General features: G+C 38.7%; 1 protein-coding gene across 4 annotated transcripts; it reads right to left on the minus strand.

The window, feature by feature from the left end:
* Positions 1 to 1502: 1502 nt before the first annotated feature.
* On the minus strand, positions 1503 to 23173 carry SLC35A3 (solute carrier family 35 member A3). 4 transcript variants are annotated; one of them, XM_027740772.2, is made up of 8 exons: positions 19157 to 19667; positions 13529 to 13733; positions 12597 to 12751; positions 12388 to 12510; positions 11143 to 11314; positions 9743 to 9861; positions 9095 to 9228; positions 1503 to 7014 (listed from the first exon to the last, which is right to left on the minus strand). In XM_027740772.2, the coding sequence occupies exons 1-8, from the start codon at positions 19208 to 19210 to the stop codon at positions 6924 to 6926; spliced, it is 1053 nt and encodes a 350-aa protein (XP_027596573.1). In that variant the 5' UTR covers positions 19211 to 19667; the 3' UTR covers positions 1503 to 6923. The 4 variants fall into 4 exon arrangements, with proteins under 4 accessions (XP_027596573.1, XP_039234276.1, XP_039234275.1 ...); XM_039378342.1 differs by lacking the exons at positions 1503 to 7014; positions 19157 to 19667 and adding exons at positions 7167 to 8561; positions 23071 to 23173; XM_039378341.1 differs by lacking the exons at positions 1503 to 7014; positions 19157 to 19667 and adding exons at positions 7167 to 8561; positions 22969 to 23046.
* Between the last annotated feature and the right edge of the window lie 436 nt (positions 23174 to 23609).

Here is a 23609-nt window from a genome sequence, read left to right on the forward strand (position 1 = left end):
CTAGAGCACTATTAGGTTTCATGTGGCTTATAAATGCCTTCTTTGCTGATATCCTGCAGCGCTAAACAGAGCAACAACTGTCCACATCCTGTACTACTGCATTAACACCACCAGACGCAACTCTCCATGGCCGTATCCACATATCAGTCTTTTCTCTATGTTCTTTTTCACTTAGTCTTCCATCTTTCAACCCTCTTGCTGCTTATCTTCACCTCCTCAGCTCCTGCGACATCCCTGTTTCCCCCAAAACGTCAGCTACACATGGAGCATCCTCCCGTCCCTAGCAACAGTGGAACCTCACCCCCGAGGTACAGATTGCAGCTCCCACCGTGTAAACAAAGAGATGTAAATCTCTCACCGCTTAAGATCGAGTAGCCTTAAGTTAAACTCTTAGCCTTAAGATAAGCACCCTTGTCTCATCATAATGCGACTTTTAAGGAATTTAGAACTTCCCGAGGCACAGCCCCACTCAGGGGCCAACAGAGGTACTCGCGGTGAGACAAGGGCAAATAGACTCCAGCTAATGATACAAAGTGTGGGTCAAGTGGGTCTAGGATGTTTGCAGTCGTTGCTATTATCAGTCATTTGTTTACAAGTCTTAATGTATCACACCAAGTATGTGACAATTCTATCTCAGAGTTTCTCACTCGTTCTACTTGAAAGGGAGAGAGGTCCTATACCAGTTTCAAGTCTATCCCTCAGAGTGCTTAGATTTTGGTGGGAAAGTCACACACAGACACATATGTGACATGTAAGGGATTCATGTAAAAAAATCAACACAACTACACCATGTCAGCAAAGTCATTTGGTAACTAGGCTGATAAGACAGCTGTTTTACTATCCACACCTTCATATTAGACCGATCCCTCTTACTGATGTCAGTATCTCAAAATAAATGCTTTTAAAAATCAAGTTTGATCATGTAGACAGGGCAGATGATTCAAATAATGAAAATGTAGAATAAACTCTAGATAAATGACTTGCCTTTGCTGTCATGAATTTCAGCCAGGTACATGTTTTTAAATATCAAACTCCACTTACATACACAAGTCCTGACATAATCCACTCTGCCATTATTTAAATGAGACACAAATTCCTGACAGACATCAAAACTCCTGAAGAAGAGAAACAAGAACTGTCTGTTACATCAAAACACCTGTAGTGCCTGACCCTCTCTACTAAGTAAATACATAATACTGCCCACTAGCTGTAGAGGGCATTAACATCCTTTTGGAAGCAGGATGAAAAGCACAAGCAGATGATGGCTCCAATGGTTTCAGTTAAGACTCCTCAGAAATGCTTTTAGGCCAAACTGGAAGAATAGTGTCCCCTGCATCCCAGTACTCTGTACCAGCTATGCTCCTTTGTTTAACTGGTGAATAATTAATTCCTGTTACCTAATGGCCTAAAAATTTCAGTTTAAGTCATATTGCATTTGAACAATAAGATGAGAGCAAAATTGACAGAAGGAATGGATAGAAATCAAGTGCCCCGAAAATTGCTGGTGAAACGACCCAGTTTTATTATATGTATCTCTGGAAAGGACAGAGAAACATGTTATCCATCATCTATAGTAATGTGTTTGTGAACTCTGTTCAGGTCTTTGATATATTGTAAATTATAGCGATACATAGCTCCTTCTAGAAAGGATTACAGTGTTTTACAATCACATCTCACACTATAAATTGATATTGATACCCAGGCACTCCCTACCACCTCCAGTTCAGGACAAGGAGATCTGGGGTTTCAGACCAGAAGAGCACAGAGAGAGTCACAAGAACACTGCTTCAATGTGATTCACAAGAACTCATGACACTGGTCAAAAAGAAGCATGTCTCAGTCAAAATTAAATTGCTGGCAAATTTCAGTAAGTTGTTAAAAGACACCATTAACAACATCTTACAATAGCCTTCTGAATTTTACAGAAAATTATGCCAAAATTATATTCTGAAATAGTACATGTTAATTAAAACATTGTTTTATTTCTGCTAAAACACGCATAAGGCAAACCTCTCCTTTTACAATGCTCTCAAACAGTTTTTTATCATATTCCTAATAAAGGCAGTGCTTAATTTTAACTAGTTTATTACTATAGTGGCATTATCTACACATATAAAAAAAAAATACAGTATTTTACCTCAATATGGATTTAAAAAAAGACTGTGTTAGCTCATGTAAGATGCATTCCATGGTTCAGCAGTGTTATACCAAAAAAAAAAAAAAAGTTTCCAAATTGTCTGGAAACACCATATATTAGAACTGTATTCAGTGTAATCACACATAAATATCGACATCAACATATAAAAAACCTAAGACTACCTTAAAAACTTCACTACATTTGAATATATGATCTATATTTGGGTCATATATTTACAATAAAGAACAAAGTTTAAAAAATCTAAAAAAGTGATACTCATGGCAGCAAATACAAACATGTGCTTAGCATAAGCAATTCTTACTGAGCTATAAATTGGTGATGAAATGAATACAACTAATTATAGCCAGAATGACGATGGAAGGTTAAAGAGTTATTTTGTCATGTCTGCTCTCGGATGCAAACATGTAGCAGACATTCAAGAACAAGCGCTGAATGGCACCTCAGGACAGATTCTTTTTTCTTCTAGAAAGAGTTATAATTCAGCTACTGAGAAATAATTAGAAAAAATTAACATTCAACTGAACAGAAATTTGGACAGTAACTGAAGCAGAAGATACAATATAACTAATTGCATATATTTTGTTGCATTTTCCCCTGCATTTTTTTTTGAGTAAAAATGTCTTAATTCTAGATATTCAAAAACATATGATGAGCTTACCTGGAAAGAGCAGAACTCTCTAATCACTTCCTCTGGGAAATAATCAGCATTGAAAATGAACAGAACTATTAAAATAAAGGCAAGGAAACACTTCTTGGACTTTCTTACAGTAATATACCACCTTAGGTAATGATACATTACCATATATATGGTATAATACCATGTTACAGATAAACATTACCTTCTAATACACATATATCTCGTTCTTACAAAACATAGATTTCAGATAAGAAAACAATGAATAATCCTCCTCAACACAATATCCAGCAAGAACTATTGTCACCAGGAAGAAAACAAGCAACAAGTTCAAATTTGGAAAATGACAATTGCTTAAATACAACACAACATGCACAGCTTACTAGGACAGATATCAAAATATGAAAGTTACTGACAATGAAAACCAGAAGAAAGGCAATATTTCCTTTATCAATTTAAAAACAATTCAACAGAATCTGTGACAGTATCTTGAATTACAGACATAGAAATAAGTTAGGAACACAAAACAATTATGTACTACTAAAAGTGAGAGGACTGTATGAGTAAATGAAATGCAAGCACAGGCTATGAAAATGAGATTTTTGGGGGGAGGGGAAATAAAACAATAGTTACTACAAAGTTGCAGTAAAAACCAAAGGTGTTATCTTGCAGAAGCAAAATCTAGAACATTAATTTACCTTTTATTAAAGCAAACAAAAAAGGAGGTTTTCCTCATGGTTTGTCTAAAACAATGAAGTTGAATAGAACTTTTATCTCCATTCTTTGAGAAAAAAGATTATGGGGCACTCGTGGACAGCGTAGAAATACAATGTAAAGAGTTTATTTTACTTTATTAGACTCAAGTTTTTCACTACAGAACTGATTTATTTTGCTTTGAAGACAGTTCTAAATTTATTGTTATTTGACAATTTATCATGTATCCCAGAGATACTCAAATAAAACTACCAAATATCCAAATATTCAATAAATACTAGTACTCCCATTCTGCAAGTCTTAAAAAAAAAAATCACATAATTCAAGTTATTGCAAATAAATACCTAGCTACAACTTTTTAAATATTTAAATAAAATTCTGCCAAGTATAGGTTAGCCTGCTAAATATACAACTAAACAAAACCATTATCTAAAAGTCAGAAAAGTAGTTCAGAAAGTCAAGTTTATTTTTGGAAACTTAGACTCCTACAGATTGCTTTTAGGGCAAACTCAAAGCACACCATCCACTACTTCCCAATGCTCTGTCCTAGCTATGCCTCTTTGGTTAGTTAATGAGTTATAGACTTAAAACTGCTTTAAAAAAAAAATACAAATACAAAAGTATCTCAGTGAGAAAATGTGCATATGCTCTCAGTTTGCAAAGGTTACAGAAATCAGTAAACCCTCCTCAAATCCTTTTTGTTCTCACCCTATCAAAGGCTAAGGAAACACAGTCAAAAATGCAAATTTATTTTTCCTTTACAGCAACAAGTGTATGAAGAGATCTGTCCCTCTACTTAATAGGACTGTCAGCTGCAAGCATGGAAGAGTCACTGATCTACAGACAGGATTTACTATTCCTTAGTACAGCATTGTCTTCCAAAGCTGCATGACATCCTATTCCAATGCAAAGAGCACATATTCCCATTCTTTCCTATAAACTGATCCTTACTGACAAATATTGACAGGTGCACCTGAAATATTAAAACTGGGTTTACATATAATAGAGCTCCAGCAACATGGTGATTATTTGGCCTGTTTGGTTCCTTCCTGTACAACTGGCTTTAAAGTGTTCTCAACCTGCTACTTGTGGGTTTTTGGAGATGTTCCTCAAGGAAGTATCACCTGTATCAACTGTAGTATCAACTGAAGTATCAACTGTATCACCTGAACACTTTCAGTACTGCGATTCGTGAAATTAAAAGTATCACTGTGTAGGCCAAACTCCAAATCAGATATGACTACAAACACTTCCCACTCGGCCCCAAGCACCGCTGTGAGCCGCTGTTCCACGCACGCATCTCGCCTCCTGTGCACTGCAGTGCAGAAATCACCACATGGAATTTTTCACAGATTTTGCCACATTGAATGCTATAGGCAGAAGATTTAATACTAACACAGGATGTTAATGTAGGGTACTACAAGATCGGTTTGACTGCTAAGTCACAAAGCTCCTGCAAAGACAACATGCTGGGACAGATTCACTGTTCACAAAGCTTAGCAAGCCCTTGGCATAACTCTGACGGTTCTTTTATGTCTTGCTCTGATACGATAAACAAACAAAACCATGATAACACACCTAATTGCCAACAGAAGAAAAACACTGTTTTTACTTGACTGACATAAGTAGAATTCTTCCTTTCCCATTTACAACACTTCATTAAGAAATCTCAGAACACTCCTCCAGAATCTCCTTGTGAATTGGATGAGGTACTTTAGTAAACATTCTAAAACACTTTTCTCTTTAACACGTTTTCTTTAGCACAAGACAGAAGAGAGAGCATCAGGTGGGGGGAAACAAGGGAAGTAAGATGTTTTTACCACTTGCCATTTTACTGGTAAGGGACCCCTGATAAGTTTTTGTATAAATGCATACCACCACAGGTGTAACATGTGGGTAAGAGTCACTACATTAGTATCCACTGTGAACAGTCTCCTGAAAACCAGTGATTTTTAAGACAGCTTATTTATTAGTTCCAGATTTTTTTTGGTGTTTCTGACTAAATGCAAATACTTCAAGTGAAGTGTTCATAATAGTCTAATTGATCTAACTGCATCAAGGTCTCTTTGTGAAGTTTTTTTTTTTTTTTAAACAGACCAACAGAATGCTTTCATATTTAGCCATTGCACAATTAATTACTTTTTAATTATGTTTCCTATTAAAGTAATTCCACTATTAGACTGAATAGCTCCAGAGAAACCATTTTGGTTTGTTGGCTCAAGGACTCCCAGAATAAAATAATAATTAAAAAAACCCCACCAAAACTCTAAGTAAGCCATTACATAGAAATGCACAGAAAAAGCACTGGAGAGTTCACGAGTAAACAACACTTGTTTAAAAAATTCCTCTGTAACAAAGGACAGTACAGTATACAGATACCATACCTTAATAGCTCCAGATGGAGCTGTTACAGACAACAATAATGCCTTTAAAATGTTTATTATGGGCTTTTTTTCTTTTAAATTTTGGTTTAAAGAAAATCTTCAGACAGTATTTAAAACATAAAAACTACTTTTAAGGTTCTACCAAAAAGTTGATTTATAATCAATAAAAATAACAAGAATGAACATTACATCTGAGCAAGCACCCATCATAACCCTAATCTTACTCCCAGGTTAGTGCGGCGACCTCCAGCTGGTGTTCCCAGAGTTATTCCATCTGTTGGAACACTACAGGCTGATGAAGGCTGGAGTATCAACATGGATTTCCAGCTTTCACTCTGAATTTCTGCCTTTGTGTACTTCGGTGAGAATGTTAACATTCTTACAATACTTTTATATAAGCAACAGAATTATAATATTATCATTTAATAACATATTTCTGTTATTAAATCAGGTTTCTAAAAATATAAAAATATTTGATATTGTGAAAGTGTCTTTCAATGATACTTCAATTTTCACAGTTATAACAAGGAATACCTAATCAGAACCATCACTTTAGAACTACGATGTTCAGCTCATTACATGTAAATAGACAAACAGTTAAAAACATTTACTAAGATTAAATATAATCAAATCGCAAAAACATACAATCTGACAACGTTGTCATGTGCTCTTTCAAAGAGTGCATAGGACATATTTCTGCAGCAGTCAATACAGTAAATTCTTTTGATGCAATCGCTGTCAAAGCTGTAAACATTCCTAATTGTAGTTTCTTGGAAACTTTTGGTTCCTTTCAAGTTTTTATTAGCAAGTTGCACTGGGCATTCCCCTGACATTTCCCCCTTCCCCCCCCTGTTACAGATCAGTGTCATCATCCACCTGTAACCCTCTGGTTTCCAGAGCTACTCATCAGCTTTTCTTCAGTACATTCAGGGCAGTAACTCTTTCCTTGCAGTGCACAATGACACTTCCCACGTGCCATTGCTAGCAAGGCCCCAGTGCATGATCTTGAGAAGCAGGTTGATGAGGAAGTCTGCTATGCCTTAATGGGATTTCCTGCAGGTTTGGGATCATAACCATATAGGAAAGTAGCTGCTATTACAAGGATGGCTCCGAAGAAAAAGACACTGAACAGAATAGGGATAGGAAAAAAAGTTTGTTTCAGTTGATGCAAATCTATTCACGCAATACAATCAAAAGAAAGGACATTTTTTCATGAGGAAAACAGAGATAAATTATTTTTGTCCAATTTATAAAGAACAAAATAATTTGCATATATTTATTTTGGAAGGATGCAGGAAGTTGTTGTAATAAGAAACTTATAACTACAAATTAATGTATCATTATACTGACATATTCTGAAAATTAAAATTATAATTTCATGGAACAATTGTCAAAAGCAATCTTTTTGTTTGGGGTTTTTTATTTTTTTTATCTTTTACCTAAAGCTGTGTGCAAAATGCAAGCAGGAGTTGAAGTGTTACTACCGTGGTTACCCAGCCCCTTTTAACATCTTATATGCTTCATATGTTGTTGGAGCTGTGTTTGCTTTAAAATCTAAAGCTTAGGTCAAAACAAATTACCGTGGCCCAAGAACTAGTTTGCAAGTCAGTATAAACTAATTTTTGGCAGATACATAAAGATTTATGTCAGGAAAAAATAATAAAGGCATCTTTTGTATTGTGTCATATGGGCCTTTCAAGTTGTTTTGATAGTTACAAGTCTGAAACAAAATATCCAAAGCCCACAGATGATCAGTACAAATTTTAGAAAAGAACCTTCTCATAAAAACATGACAATGTTGACAATTTGATCTTCTGAACGAAATGCTAAGAAAACTTGGGCACATGACACGATAATCCTCCAGAGAACAGTTCCCTTACTTCTGGGCATGGCCCATTGCAACACGTTCAAGCATTTAAGTACTTTACATCTATTACTCCAATCAAAAGTGTTTGTTGACACGATAGGAACAATTATACAGTTTCAGATCAAATATATTCAGTTAGCATAAGCAACATACTAAAAATTAAGTTTGATTAACTCAAGTTGATGAAGTTTTATTAAAAGAGATGGCTTCAAGTTCTACATGCTGCTACATGGCTCTATTTAATCTAATTATTTACCACTGTTTCCCTTTCAACATGTTTGCTGAAGCTGTTAAGTAACTTATTAAGTTTCCATTTGAGCACACAGAAATTCTTAAACCACTTTGTACACTCATTTTAATGAGACAAATACAAGCTACTTATACTTTAAGTTCAAGGTCTTCCACTTTTTAAGCCTAAATAGTTGCTCTACTTCCTTTTTGGAATGTTTAAGTAAAGCCCTGGTAATATTACAGGATCACAGAATGGGTAAGGTTAGAAGAGAACACAGTATTGCACTTACATATTTTTAATAAAAACATGTTCCTTTGTACCAGATACAACAATTGTAAATATTATTAAAAATATTTTTATGCTATGAGTATGTGTAACATAAGGGAGGAGTGTTGGTCAATTATAAGCAAAATCCTAATATATCTGGAAGTGGGATTATGACTTCTACACTCCATAGATTAACATGCACTGCCAAGACAAGCACTGTTCTGAACCTACCCATGTACAAATCCTGAGGTGCAGAGAGCCACGGCAATCTCACTGAGAGAACATCAGGACACAGTGTCCCCAGCCTAGAAGCACAAACCAAGCACTTTCTTTCTTGGCTGAGTGTTTTCACTACTAAATACAGAGTGGCATTTAGAAAAGGCTCTGCCTTCGGGGTTCTGGGTGCCCTTGGGCAACTCAGTGCTGCAGTGTGACTTCCACGGGTGCGTGACTGCAGAGACTGCGGTGAGATGGAGAGACGGAGGCAGTGCGGGAGGTGCTGTCCCCGTCCCTGTCCCCGCCCGGGACACGCGGAGCGGTGACCTCCCCTGCCACGGGCCGCCGCCAGGGGGCGCGCCCGACGGGATCCGCGGGCTCGGGAAAGGGAAGGGACCGACCGGGAACGGCCCGCAGGGAGCGGCCACACCGCCGGGATCCGCCAGGCAGGGACTCCTGACCCCGCTGCAAACGGCACCGGGACAACCGGGCTGAAAAAACTAGCCACTGGTTATGCCACGAAACTAAACTTCGATGTGCAAGTGGTACCTAAACATTCTGAGAGTGTGGCTTGGGCTGTTGGTTATTTTTTTTCCCAGCATATACGGAAAATAATTCTTACCTTGTAGGGACAAAATCTTGCAGCCAGAAATAGGAGATCAGTGTTGACAGTATAATAGAGAGAGAAGTTGCAAATCCTTTTAAAATGTTGTCTGCATATTTTATAACAGCAGCAATTACCAGTCCCCCAAGTGCCTGAAAAAATAGTGAGGTTTGGATTCACAAACTGATAATTTGACAGACGGCATCTATTTTAACACCATGCACTTACTTTAGGAAAAGCTTTTGTCTATGTTTAGGAGCAATAAATTTATTTAATATTATGGATATGCACTGTTGAAAACAAATATTGGAGTAGTTCTTTCCCCATTAAAGAAATTGTTGATCATATTACCACCATTAATGAGTGGAAATGCTTGTACTATACATTTTTAGCCACAGGAGGAAGGGCATATAAATATATATATATATATTTTAAACATCACAAAATAAGTAATGCTTACATGCTTTAAGTTGCACAATACTTAATCATATACTTGCTATATATTTTCCAGGTTTTCATTTAGAGGTTTATTCTAATAGTCATAGATTGGACTTTTGACTATAGGATTCTCAGTAGCCTCAATGACACCCATTAGTTTCCCTAGTCATTTATAGAAGAGTAAATCCTAAGTGCCTTCACAGAAACATGGGATACAAGGTATCTCACCTGTAGAACAACAACCACCCAAGTGAGTTTATTATATCCTTGAAAAAATCCATTCTTTGACAATTGTTCTCCATCATAAATGTATACGCCCATCAATCCAAATATGCTGCCAAAAAATCCTGAAAGTACAAAACTGATTTAAAAGCTTCATGTGAAAAACGTGCAAACAGGTTCCCTATCCTCAAGGGCTGCTCATATATTTCTGCTTCTCAAACTGGACTGCCACTTGCAATACCATCACATCCAAATGCAATCAGTTTGCTATTCTCTTTCAAAAGCTGTTCTCCATACTAATAACAAGTTTTGACTGTTTCCATGAGGATATCCTTACATACTTATCTTCCATTGCTCTCTACTGGAACAGTGTGATTTTTGTTTATGGCATATAGCAAAATTCACTTAAACACAATTTCAGTTTCCCTGAAACAAGCCATGACTGAAGGCTGAAGTCACACTATAACCTGAAGAGAAAAACAGGGAGAACATTTAGTGGAGGAGAGTCTCTGACAGAGCAAGAGCAGCAATTAGCAGTTTGCCAATTAAGATTAGGATCTTCACAGTGGGATTCTCCTGAACCAGTCTCAAACATGGTGAATATTTTCTAGTAGAGACTTAATGTCAAAAAAAGAAATTGAGATTAAACTAGAAGGTTTATAATTTGGTGAGTATAGTGTTCTTCTATCAAATGGGAAAAAATTATTTTTGTACAGAAAACATATTCTACTGAACTTCACGTTTCAAACCCTATAAACTGGACAAGATTGCTCTGAGGGAAAACTCATTCAGGAACACAGATCATTTCTGTTGTCATTAATATCTTGGGTCTAGAAGACCCAGAACTACTTTGGAAATAGAAGGCATTCTCTTACTAACAGGTGCATAATAGGTAAGGGCATTAAAATAGTTAAGATGAACTGTCTTTTGCAATTGCCTCTCTCCAGTGATTATACAGACAACTAAAACAAACTGACTTTTGTACTGAAATAATTATAATTCGCTATCTCAACTTTATTCACAAACAAAGCAGTTTTGCTTTGTTTGGAAAAATGATTACTACGTTTATCAGATCTTCTGAATTAGTGAAGACAATCTTTTTAAACACAGAGGATACGCAGAATCCTGCATATAATAATATCCTTTATAAAATTTTAAAACACAAATTCAATTGACAGACTCTGTACAAACTTACAGATACTCTATTAAAAAATTAAATGAACAACTAGGCTGAGATCAGAAAGTAAGTGCTAGAATTCTATCTAGCAGAGTTTATACTTTTGGTTTTAAAATAGTATTTATGCAGCATACTAAAATGTGATTTTTTTATATATACATACATTTTGCACATTTATCTTAATTCTTCAGAATGTAGTATCTTTAACAGATATTAAAAATAAACTTACCAAGCTGAATGTTTCTGATCCACACAGACTGCTTAGTTTCCTTTAAAATTTTCTCAAAATAAACCCCAGCAAAGCCACTAGAAAAGCAGGCTATGAGCACTGCGATCAGCCCCACAAACTGCGACCCTGCTGAATGCTCCTTAGCAGGTGTTGCTTGAGAGTCTGAAGGCCACTGGACGTAAAAACAGTTATACAAAATTCACTGATTAAATCCAGTCCTAAGCATCTATAAAATGCATATTTGTTCTCTAGCAACAGTAACAGTTACTCAATAGAGACAATCACATGCTTGTCTAGTTTGGCATTTTGCACCATAAATACTTTTGAAGGACTGCAAAGCTATTGCCTGAACTGGGAGACTACTCATCAATTTAAACAGGTGCAGGATTTATGTCTTATAAGCCAGAACTGCTTATGAATCCCGGTGTGACTTATCATGGTCATTCACAGGCACCAATTTGTGCCACCCAACAAACAGTTGGTTACAAATAGAAGTACATCAGAAAGCTACTTACATCAGCTGTCTTTAGGATGGGGCGAACTGTATTTTGCATGTGCCCCTCTTCAGCGACTATGCAGACTAGTTAAATCCTGCAATGTGTCTAATGCCAACTGAATAAAATGCAATGCCACAGACAAAAACATACTGAGGAGCCTGTTAAATACTGTTAGAATGCTTTGTTCTCATTTTTAATTACTGAATTTAATCATCATATCTTCTTTCAAATCCTTACGTTTAAAAATAAAAATTTCTAGGACATGCTAAAATCTGCTAAAAATTCCTAGCCAATTCTCTCATGCCATGATACTGCTCTCTGAAAACTACAAACTCTGGTGCCTGCACTATTTAGACCTGAGGTCAGTTTTGCCTTTTGAAATAGTTCAAGTAAATTTGCCAACCATACGACGAAGTGAGCCTGGCCTGTCCTGGCAGAGAAGACCTGTGAATTCCTACTGTCTGAAGAAATGTGCTAATAAACATTGCTATCATTATTACTTGCAGGTTGCTCCAGAGGCCCTGTCACATTCTACAGTAGAGCACTGGGTTGCAAAAGAGGTGTTATCTTCTGCCTTTGACCCATTTCTGGTGTCTTCCAGACCTGGCCAGTTGTGATTCGCAGTTCCTGACTACACTCTGGTGCTCGTGTGCAGCTGATGGGATCAGAAAGCTGTATAATCAGTATAGAAATCCACGTTCCTTGAATAAACACATTAAAAGAGCACAAGCCACCTGCTAACATTTACCTGTACAAATGCCACTCCTGTCATCAATATTACTAATGACAGCCACTGGTATACACCCAATTTCTTGCTCAACATGGACACAGAAAACAATGCTGTGGTGAGAATTTTCAGTTGGTACGTAACCTAGAAGAACCAGAAACTGTTACTACTGCATAATTCATGGGATTTTTTTTTTTTTAAACTTGCAGAGAATTGCAAATATACAATACCTGGTAAGTGGCTGCATCTAGGTTTGACAATGCTACATATAGCAAGTTGTTCTGAAGAGTGTAAATTCCTGAAGGAATAGCAAGTTTAAGAGTTTCCATGGGTTTATTAAGGATTTCATCATGTAGCACTCTGTTCAGAGTCCGTAAATTGCACTCTACCCAAAGAAACAATAAAAGAAACAGACATTCATTAAAAGGAGAAGGGGAAAAAAGAGAAATAGCAATGCTCTGTTCTTAAAATGGTTGCCCAAATAGTATCAAGTGATACTATCAAAATACTATCTATGTTTGCTTGACGTTCACAAGTCTTGAAACTTTTTGAAACCGTATCAGTCTTTGAAGATGATACATCAAAGGGTATCACCAAAAAATACATATTTAGAATCCTAGAGTGTCATCAATATTTATGCATATACAATGATATTTTTAAGCTGTTGAAAATCAAATATATGTACCCAGGAACCAGATAAATTCAGCTTAAAATGTATAAAATAAGAAATAGAGTAAATCTGAATACACTTTTTTTGAGCTTAAAACTGTGATTCTTCCTGTAAAACAATGAAATTGCTTCTTCCTTCCTTCATCTGCTGTTTATTATGGGCTTCTAAATTATCACTCATGATTTGGACACACTTAAGGCTTCTCATTTTTTCCTACTTCTACATATGGATTTCTTAAAAAGCCTGAGCAAACACAAACTTTGAGTTGTTAGCAGAAAATTCATTCTTGCACTCCTCAGTACCCACATTCTTTAAAAAGAACTTTCTTCAGCAAATAGACAGTATCATTAGTATCTTTCCAAGACTATTTCTTACACAGGGAGAAGGGAAATGCTTTGTTGTACGCCTGTACTCACATGGCTGCTTTGCAGTTGCCACTACAATACAGCATATTGATTAAGAAAATTACTTGGTGCAAAATTTGACACATACTGCTGTCTTTGTAGACCAATAGAACACAGGCCAAAATCTTCAGAAGTTCAGCAATAACTACTGCAGTAGAGGATAAGTAACGAGGTCCTTCTTCTTTCAGTGTCCGAGAATAACGCATGGTCAAGACTAAACTTGTGGTCTGAAAAACCAGGATACCCAAGGAAAGGTACTTTAAATTGGCAGACATTTCTTGACTTTTTTCTTTCTGAAACAGAATAAAAAAACAAACCCAAACATAATATTGTAGGTACTGTGAATAAGCACATTTTTTAAAAAGTTATCCAGGGAGCTCAGTCAAAGGAAAACACAAAGCTGATATTTAAAAAACAAAAAACACTTTAACAACGTTTTTCAAATACATGAATACAAATGGGGAGATATATCAGAATATTAGGAGAAGTGTTAATTAATAGGGAAATGAAATTAATTTTTTTTTATCTGTAATAAAAATAATAAAGTAAAATAAGAACTGTTAACTGATAATTAGCTTTCCACTAACTGGTTTTACTCTCAAGTTTCACGGATCCAAATTGCAGGATTCTTTGTGTAGGTGAAGGCTCAGAAGGCATTTTCGAGGTGAAAAAGGCCCACACTGTGGTACAGCAGAATGCCCTGCTGGAATGAGCCGTTCCCTGATCGAAGGGATCTTCTCACTCTTCCCCACTCCAAAGCCTGCCAGGTTGCAGTCCCTGCCTGGCCAGAGGGCACCGCGCCAGCACAGCACAGGGTGAGGGCTGGGCTGCTTTACATGAAAATGAGAGGCATGCCGGATGAGGAGGGGAAGGGAGAGTTGTGGGAAAGCAGGGCTGGATAGGAAGACGTGATGGAGGAGCTGCAGGAGGAGCTGCAGGGGAGACAGCAGGAAACCTGCCCTGCTGATTATCCTGCTCAGAAAAACATTAGTTGAATATGGATGACCAGGTGACCGCACCTACTTTCTCATACTGCACTGACTACCACAAACCTTATCTTAGTAAAGCTGCATCATCTTCATGTCTACCATAAACTTCCACCAAGTTGATTCAGTTTTCTTTGCAATTTGTCACCAATTAAAGCATTAACTTAGTGCAGGAGTCTAATAGAGACAGTAATGTTCATTTTGCAAGCACAATATATTACAAGGAAATTTTAAAAAAGCTCAGTGCTACTCAGAATATCATAATTTTCTTCATATTAAGAAGAATTTCCATATGCACAAAAACTAATGCTTTCTATAAAAAAATAACTACTACTGCCTTCACTGCCCACTTACTCAAAACCAGAGCAGTTTTTTATAATGCCAAAGTAAAATCAAATCAGTAACTGGAAGTTAACGAATATGTTTTCAAGCAAAAAGAAAAACAGTAACAAGTCAAGACAATGAATGTGGTTCTCGGTTTTAGAAGCCTAGAGATGTCACATTTACTGGATACACATGCCAGAGCTGTCCCTGTGCATGTCCCACACCTACAGACACACAATTTCTGGCTCATTAACTGTCTAACTTTGTACACACTGCTGAAGAACATACATTTAGGTACCTCTAAACATTTCTAGCTGGATCTGAAGCTGTTTCTTGCTGACTGCATTTCTCCAGCTCAAGATCCATTTCACTGCTATAGTTACAGACATTTGGAGAGTTCTACTTTTCAAATATTTCTGACTTGCCTTTATCTTGTCTCTAAGCATTTATGGATTTTCTCCAGTCATGTATTCCAAGTCAAATTATTACCTACATGTCATGGACACTTAGGAGACACTGCAGTAACCTGCAAACAGGTGAGAATTGCCAACAGCCACAAAGATATAAAGTACATACTTGTATCCTACACAATAAAATTGTTTATATCAAGAATCATGTGGCTGTAAAAAATATGTTTAAAAGCATACTGGCAAAGAAGGAAGAAAAACATGTCAGGATGCAGAAACTGAGGAAGAAATACAAAAGGTTCCTTTAAGGAATCTTAACAGGAGATACTTTTGTATGAACTATGATCTCATTTAAGAAACAAATACTAAAGATGCAACTGCACTGAACAATATAAATCAGACAGAAATATAAAATATCAAAAAGAAAGCTGAAGACAATATTTGAGATTTGCTGATGTTTTCCACTGGTTCTGGTGGAATAATCCTTTACATGAGCATATTAACTGTGGAATTAGCATCCTCAACAACAAAATAGAGATTATTTGTTAGTTGAAGAACAAAAACTTTGAAGAATAAATTTGCTACAGCTGAGAACAAGGAGGAGAAACAGAAGAACAGTTTCTATAAAGGGATGAAGAGGGGACATGCAAGGTCAGAGATCATACTCTCTAGGGAAATACCACCACAATAGAGTAGACAGAGAAAAAGAGAAAGAAAAAAATCCACTGAGAGAAAATACAGAACTGAATTTCACTGAAAGGCCTGGCTATGATACTAGAGAAAACCGACATTTATGTGAGCCAACTTGAACAATTTCTTTCACCTTTTCCATTTACCTCTTTTTTTTTTTAGTATTGAGATCTGACAAGCAGGAAACACAAAGAGCAATATATTGCTAAAATGAACAACACTGATTTTCATGAAAGCACACTTGCAGATAAATAAGTTTTTAAACTTTTCATTTTCAGTTTCCAAAATGCTTCTGAACAAAATACAGATAATGAGAACGCACATGTTTCCTGACTTGGACCCAAATTTCTGCATTCTGTGAACCTATGAAGTGACAAAGGGTTTTACAAACATTCAAAATTATTAGATATTAATTCCTTAACCTTCAAAACACAATAATGTTCACAATAATTTCTTACTGAAATATTTGTATTTTCAGTACAAATTTGTGAAGCAGTTTAAAATGTAATTTTAGTAAGTAAATCATTAGTACGCTGTTTTATGAGCAAGTACCAAAGCAATCAGCATGAAAACATAACAACAAGCACAACAGTTTGATAAGCCCATCAGCAAAGCCATAAGGAATACATACCACAACATTATCTTGAACTACTGTCTTGTCTTCCTTAGTAATCATGATAAAAAAGTGAACTTTCCCCAGTCAATGTATCTCAAAAAGGTGCCAGTAGCAGGAAACATTTCTTTACCATAATTCACTAAAACAGTTTCAGAGTTTCAAACATTCATACAAAATGGATTCTAAGTGTCCAGTGTGATAGCTTGAAATAAGGATTTTTGTTAAAAGTCAGTGGTCAAAAAGGCAGGCTTGTAGAGAAAAAGGGTGTGAAGTCTCCCACTGTACTTACAAGCTGGTTCACAGAGCAGGAACTAGAGTCCTGAAACGTATGCCAATGATATAACCACCCTCTACTAAGCACACATAACATCTTATCAGCTTTTCTGCTCCCTTTAAAAGAGCTGCATATCAATTTATAGAACTCTGTGCAAACTTGGAACTGGATCCAGAAAAAGAGCCAAGTATTGAACTCCAAACAGCTGAGCTGTCTTCAACTGCAGTTTCAGAGCAGCTTTAGATTAACAGATTACTGCCAGAGGTGTAATTGCTTGCTTGCTGCCATGAGCTCCTGCTCCCCTCACAGCAACAGCCTGAGCAGGCACAGAATAAATGAACTATTGTCTTAGTAACAGCCCACACTGATTTTTTTAAGCCAATAATGAAATTAAAGTTTCCCGTACAGAGTTACAACTTAGATTTCTTACTGGGCTTTGGATGCACTACTCAGTACTCTGGTGGGTGCATCTGTTCGAAAACTCAGATTTAGGTTTGCTAATTCAAAATACTGGAAGTTGAGGGGTCCCATTAGCTCAATGTCTTTTGAACTGTACCTTACAGTGTGCTAAGGACCTGCAGCTCATTGACTGTAATGTAGCCTAACACATCTGTTACCTCAGGAACAAGGTTCATTACTCTTTGCTTCTATTAGTCTAGGTGAAAAAACAAGCCAGCTGCCTCTGTGTCATATATTCAGTGTACCATGGAGACACACCCTATAGCCACAGGAAGGCAGGGCTATACAGGAGTCAATATGCAGGAAGCCAAGACGGGATTTACAACCATGCAAAGTTCAACTTCAGAACACACAGGTGGATAAAATACAGATGGATACTACGCTAAGTCCCATAACAAAAAATTAGGTTACATTCACCAAAAGTTTTGACATGAAAATAACCTCTACTGGCAACTGTTTCTTTACTCCTCCCAACTCTGTCACAAGGAAAGTTAAAGTTAAAAAAGGAAAATATACTAACTACTATTATGCTTCCAATCTTCATAGTGATGGCATTATGTGAATCAAATTCCTTCCAGCCTAGATGTGAAATGTTTTCACTGTTGACAGTCTTTTAGAATAAAAAGCCAAGTTACACGAGTTATTATTCCTAGCTCTTATTCCATTTTATGATTAATCAATTTAACATTGCTTAACTCAAACAAAACGTATTTGTATATTATTTAAAAAACAAAGCCAACTAGCAGACAATCAGCCTCTTAAAACTGTCAAAGGCAAAGCATAAGTTTTGTGTGCCAGTACACCAAATTCTGCATATGGGATGTGCCAGAAAATAAACACTGATCGAGTCTGCCTTATGGAAGGAAAACTAGAGTGGAAAGTAAAGCACGCTATTTCATTGCAGTGGAACAGGTATGGACACATTTCCTGGGCATTTGCTTTGGAATCAGGATAGCAGATTAAAGAAACAGGATTGTGTTCTATTTCTCCAATGGAATGTGAACCCAGTGCTGATGCTACACTATACAAATACCATAAGCTGTCAACAAAGGAAACACATAACTGGGAGGTGGAGTAAGAGCTGACTCAGAACCTGAAGAACCTATTTTTATAAAACTCCTGTGCTTTTGCACATGCATTGCCCTGTTGCCTGTGCTGGATAACACACAAGTAACATGTCACTCTGTAACACAACTACATTCCTCAGAGCAAAGTCCTATTCCATAAATATTCTTTCTATTGGAATTAGCCTTCTTTTCACCGAAAGTAGTATCTAATACTAAAAATATATGGATGGAAAATAAATGGGTGGAAGGAACCTCATGAAGGTCAACAAGGCCAAGCGTAAGGTCCTGGACATGGGCTGGGGTAGTCCATGAACAGGCTGCTCAGAGAACTGCAGCAACTCTGTCATTGTAAGTGTCCAAGGCCAGGTTGGATGGGCCTTTGAGCAACCTGATCTAGTGGAAGGTGTCCCTGCCCATGGCAGGGGAGTTGGAACCAGACAATCTTTAAGGTTCTTTCCAACCCAAACCACTCTATGATCCTATGATAAATGCCCCAGATGGTACTGAGGCTGCATAGACCTTTCCAAATCTAGTCAACTGCTACTGAACTGGGTTCTGAAGTATATTTTACATACATATGAATATTTTACCTGCCCAATTTGTTCTGCTACCATTCAACAGTGCACTTGTTTCTCCCCTCACCCCCACAAGATATAATATGCCATGTCTGTGTAATCTTAATAAACCATGCTATTAACATTTCTAATAATATTAAACCTTGTATTTCTCACTTTAAAATGTCACTATTATGTTTTCCATTTTCCTCATACTGGAGATAGGTTTCTTCTTTGTTCCCACCCATAAACTATCTATAATTATCAGCTATTTCTCCCCAAATACATGGCACTTTCCAACTAAATCACTGCAACTCACTTTATTATTTTAAAACTTACCTTGCTCTTTCTTTTGTTTTCCAGTTTGTTACCCATTCTTCTTGCTGAATACATTATAAAGTGTATTCAGTATACTACAAATAACATAAAAAAGCTATGCTTCTCTTAGAGCTTGTACACTTCTTCAGAAGCGTTGTTAAAAGCAAATCCTAAAGTTTTTTCTGTACTCTTCTAGAAGAAACTGAGGAGCAAAGACTTTTTTCACATGAAGGTTTCCTTCAGGTAGTATTTCCAATTTCTCCACTGACATAAAAAAAAATTCTTAACTGGTGAAAACAAATTAAAAACATAACTGCATTCAAATAACTTTCACGACAAGGATATCAAGTACAACACAGTAGATGACTGGCGGACCTTGCTCCTGCAACGTCATCTCTCTTGCCACAGCCCTATCTTGGTGTGCTGGTTTTGGCTGGGTAGAGTTCATTTTCCTCATAGTAGCTGATACGGGGCTGTGTTTGGGATTTGTGCTGAAAAGTGTTGGTAACACAAGGATGTTTTTGCTACTGCTGAGCAGTGCTTACACTTTTCTGCTTCCCACCCCACCAGTGAGGAGGCTGGGAGTGCACAAGGAGTTGGGAGGGGACAGAGCCAGGAAAGCTGACCCCAGCTGACCCAAGGGATATCGCATACCATATGGAGTCTACTCAGCTTATAAAGCTGGAGGAAGAAGAAGGAAAGAAGGGATGTTCAGAGTGATGGTGTTTGTCTTCCCCGGTCACCGTTAGGCATGGAGTCTGGCCTTCCTGGAGGTGGCTGCCTGCCCATTGCGTGTGGTGAATGAATTCTTTGGTTTGCTTTGCTTGCATGTGTGGATTCTGCTTTACCTGCTAAGCTGTCTTTGTCTCAACCCACAAGTTTTCTCGCTTTTACCCTTTTGATTCTCTCCCCCATCCCACTATGGAGAGTGAGCCAGTGTGGGGCTTAATTGCCAGCTGGGGTTAAACCACAACACTTGGCCATTTTAAAATCATGCAGATGCTTCTTAGAACTGGCAAGTGCACTTAAGCACAGAGCAGTTACACATTAAATGGTAACTGTTAAAGATCAACCAATGATTTCTTTTAAACTTTGCTCCAAAACCTCAGCTTTTTACAAAGATAGTGGAGGCTGTATCAGTGATTCACTGGCTTATCACACAACCAGGAAATTCCCTCATTGCCAAGTTAACAAAAGGAATGCAATTACATATTAACTATTAATTGAAGTCCAATTTCAGAGAATGCTATAAATTGCTTGGGAATCAGGTAAGGTTTTCTTACAGGTTGACAGAAAACCTAGCAGAAAGGGAACCTCACTGAGTTTTTTTATGATCTCGCAAAGGTTTTCTGTTTGTTTCTTTCTTTCTTTCACAGGAAAAAAAATCACCTTTCTAATCTATGTATCAGACAGGAAGAGTTGGGCATTATGAATCTTAAATGTGAGATTTGTGGCTAAGTGCTCTTTAAGCCCACCCCTTTATCCTTTACACCAAACCTAAGACGCCAAAGTTCAGATATTTTTTTTCTGATGAGAATTTGGTTTGATGAATATTATACAAATGACATATTGAGTATAAATATTCAGCGTTCTGGAAATTCAGGCCCTCACTGAGCTAAATGTTAACACCAGCATTTCTTGTAAGATGAAGCCTTCAACTCTACACAGTACTGCAATAGTTTTATATTGACATAGCAGTCATTAAGCCAAACTCTGCCTGCCAGCACAGAAATTTGATACAACCTGCCTGAAGTGCCTCTCACTCATTCACACAGTACACACACTGCATTCATTGTATAGATCACAGTATAGATAGATCACAGTCACATCCAGACTCTGTGAGCAAGGAGACGTTCAGTTCTCAGTTTTAGTTCAAATGCCCATCCCTCCTCCAGCAGGAGTGCAATGCCATGAACTGAAGGACTGCTGGAGTGCAACTCCTGCAGATGTATCAAGCCAATGACAGAGCTTGATATAAGGTGCTGGGAGACCGAACATTTAATCCAGTTCGGGTTCAGCCACAGCTTACGCTTGTGCCTTTATGAATTACAAATCAAGTCTGGGTGCTCAAGGCAACGCAGGTACCCTCAATAAAGGTGACCTACTTGGAGTAGAGTACCCAAGCTAGATACTACAGTGAAGATAAATCTGTAGACACTGTAGAAAGCTAGCAATTGCAAATAAAATTAGACAGCTGAACAGTGTATTGAAGGGGTATAAATATAAAGGACAAGGTTCAAAACCCCAGTGGCAAAATCCTGAACTCCTAACCATCTGACATTATTATACTAGATCCTAAGAAGTACAGATCTTAAGAACCTCTCCTCCCCTCTAGAGACACTCTCCATTGATGTGATTCAGCTGTGCAGTCTTCTGAGTTCCAGTCAAGGCCCGGAGCCCGTGCAAGCAGCAGGCATTTGGTGTGAACTGAAGCAACTCGTGAAGAATGAGCCCAGGTCGCAAGCAATTCAAGAATAATATGGAAGGAATCACTGTATCTAGCAAGCCTGTCCCAAAGATAAGGATGTGTTGTCCTCACTTAAGACTGCCAAATCCAGAACTGCTTTAAGCAGACACATGTGACTTGAATCCCAAAGGTACTTGGTTCAGATGATCCCTGCCTTTTTCCTGTTATTGCAAACACCAGTGTAACTTGCACAAGGAATTAGGTCATGTAGGCAGCCTGTAGGATTGTTAGACAGAGTCACTCCTAAGAATACACCACTCTAAAAAATGCAAATTTCTACTTACTACAACCAGCCTTTCCCAAAATCGGTATTTTTGCCGCACATATTACTTCTACAAACGAGAACATCACACATCCCCAAACCAGTGGATCCTTATCCCACATGTGATTTTAAATCATGAGTTCTCACAATGCCTAACGATGTACAAGGGAATAACAAGCTTCAGTTTCTAAAGGAAGAGGTTATTATAAATCACTTTCTTCACAACTGTCACCTCCCTCACACTCACCTGCAGCCTCAGTGCACACACAGAATTCAGGTGAGTCAAGTGCAGTGCCTACGGAGAAAGGCAACCCCCCAGTCCATCACTAAATGTTCATTCTAAGACCCATTTTGTCATTCTGCACGTTTGTTGAAAAGTAAACATTGTTTTAGATCTCAACCCCTCTGTGTAGAGGCCACCTGACAAATAAACTTCCCACTGTGGTTCTCACTCAGTTTTAGAAAGGTTTGTTGTGTATGTTCTTTATGTCCCAAATAACACAGCCCTCCATTGCTGAAAGCTGTGTCAGTCTACTCCACCCAGTCATTCCTTTAAAAGCTTTTCTCTGGAACCTGTCTTCCTCACTGTGGTTTAAAACACAGTTTATGGGATTCAATAAAATGAAACAACTTGCCGTACATTCTGGCATTTATCTTTTACCTTCCAGTTTATTCCATAATATGCATTATTACATTCATTATCTCTGCATCCTCTGGGTTTCTGACTTAATCCACAAGCGCTGTACTGCTAGAGCGTTTCTCATTTCAAAAACCTGGTATGAAATCGTGATACCACGCAAATACTTTGTAAAGTGTGCATTTCTGATAACTTTACACGCAGCTCTGCATCACTGAGCATCTTCTCAGCAGAGCCCCAGCGGCGCCCTGAGCGCCAAGCTCGGCACACCAACACAGCTCCGACGAGCTCCGCGCCCCCTCCCAACTTCACACACAGCCGCCTCCCCGCGGAGACTTCACCTGCGCCCTCCCCTCCCTCTGCCCGAACCGCTCCATACCCACACATTTCTCTCAGCGTCTCTCCGATCCCACCCTTCCCCTCCCCAGCCTGCTCCCGCAGACTCTCTTCCCGCCCCATCCACCGACCCCGAACGCCTCCTCCTCGCGCAGCACAGGCCTCCCTCGGCTCGCTCCCTCCGGCACGGCCCCGCTCTCCGCGGGGCGGCCCCGGCCGGGCTCTGCTCCCACCTGCGCCCGCCGGGCCCCGCTCGCCCCTCGCCGCCGGCCCGGCTCCCTCAGCTCCGGGGCTTCCGGGCGCCGCGGTCCCGTCCCGCAAAGGCTCCGGCTGCAGCCGAGCCCCGCCCGCTCCGTTCCCAGGGCCGCGGCGGCAGCGCGCCCCGCCCGGGCCGGGCCAGGCGGGAGCGGCGGGGCCGGGCCGGGCCCCGGGCAGGGCATGGCTGGGCCCCGCGGGGCGGGGAGGCTGAGCCCTGGGCTGGAGCCCCGGCCACCTCCCAGCGAGCGCCCCGCGGGCCGGGTCCCGCGGGCGGCATAAAGGGGCACTTGTGACACGGATTTGTAAGAGGGGCAAGGCTGGCTCGGATGCAGGTGCGGACCTGCCATAGAGAAAGGCACTACGCTGGGCAAAGAAGCGAATTGGCCACCAAATTTTGAAGATCATATTTAGGCAAAACTTTATGCTTAAATTAGGAGTTGATTTCCCAATGGTTGGCAAAGGACAGCGTAGCACATCAAAACTGGGTGAAATCCAGGCCCCACAGAACTGGAAC

The sequence above is a fragment of the Pipra filicauda genome, unplaced genomic scaffold (assembly GCF_003945595.2).
Source record: "Pipra filicauda isolate LSUMZ 115617 unplaced genomic scaffold, ASM394559v2 scaffold135_size2527700_pilon, whole genome shotgun sequence".
NCBI classification, from domain to species: domain Eukaryota; kingdom Metazoa; phylum Chordata; class Aves; order Passeriformes; family Pipridae; genus Pipra; species Pipra filicauda.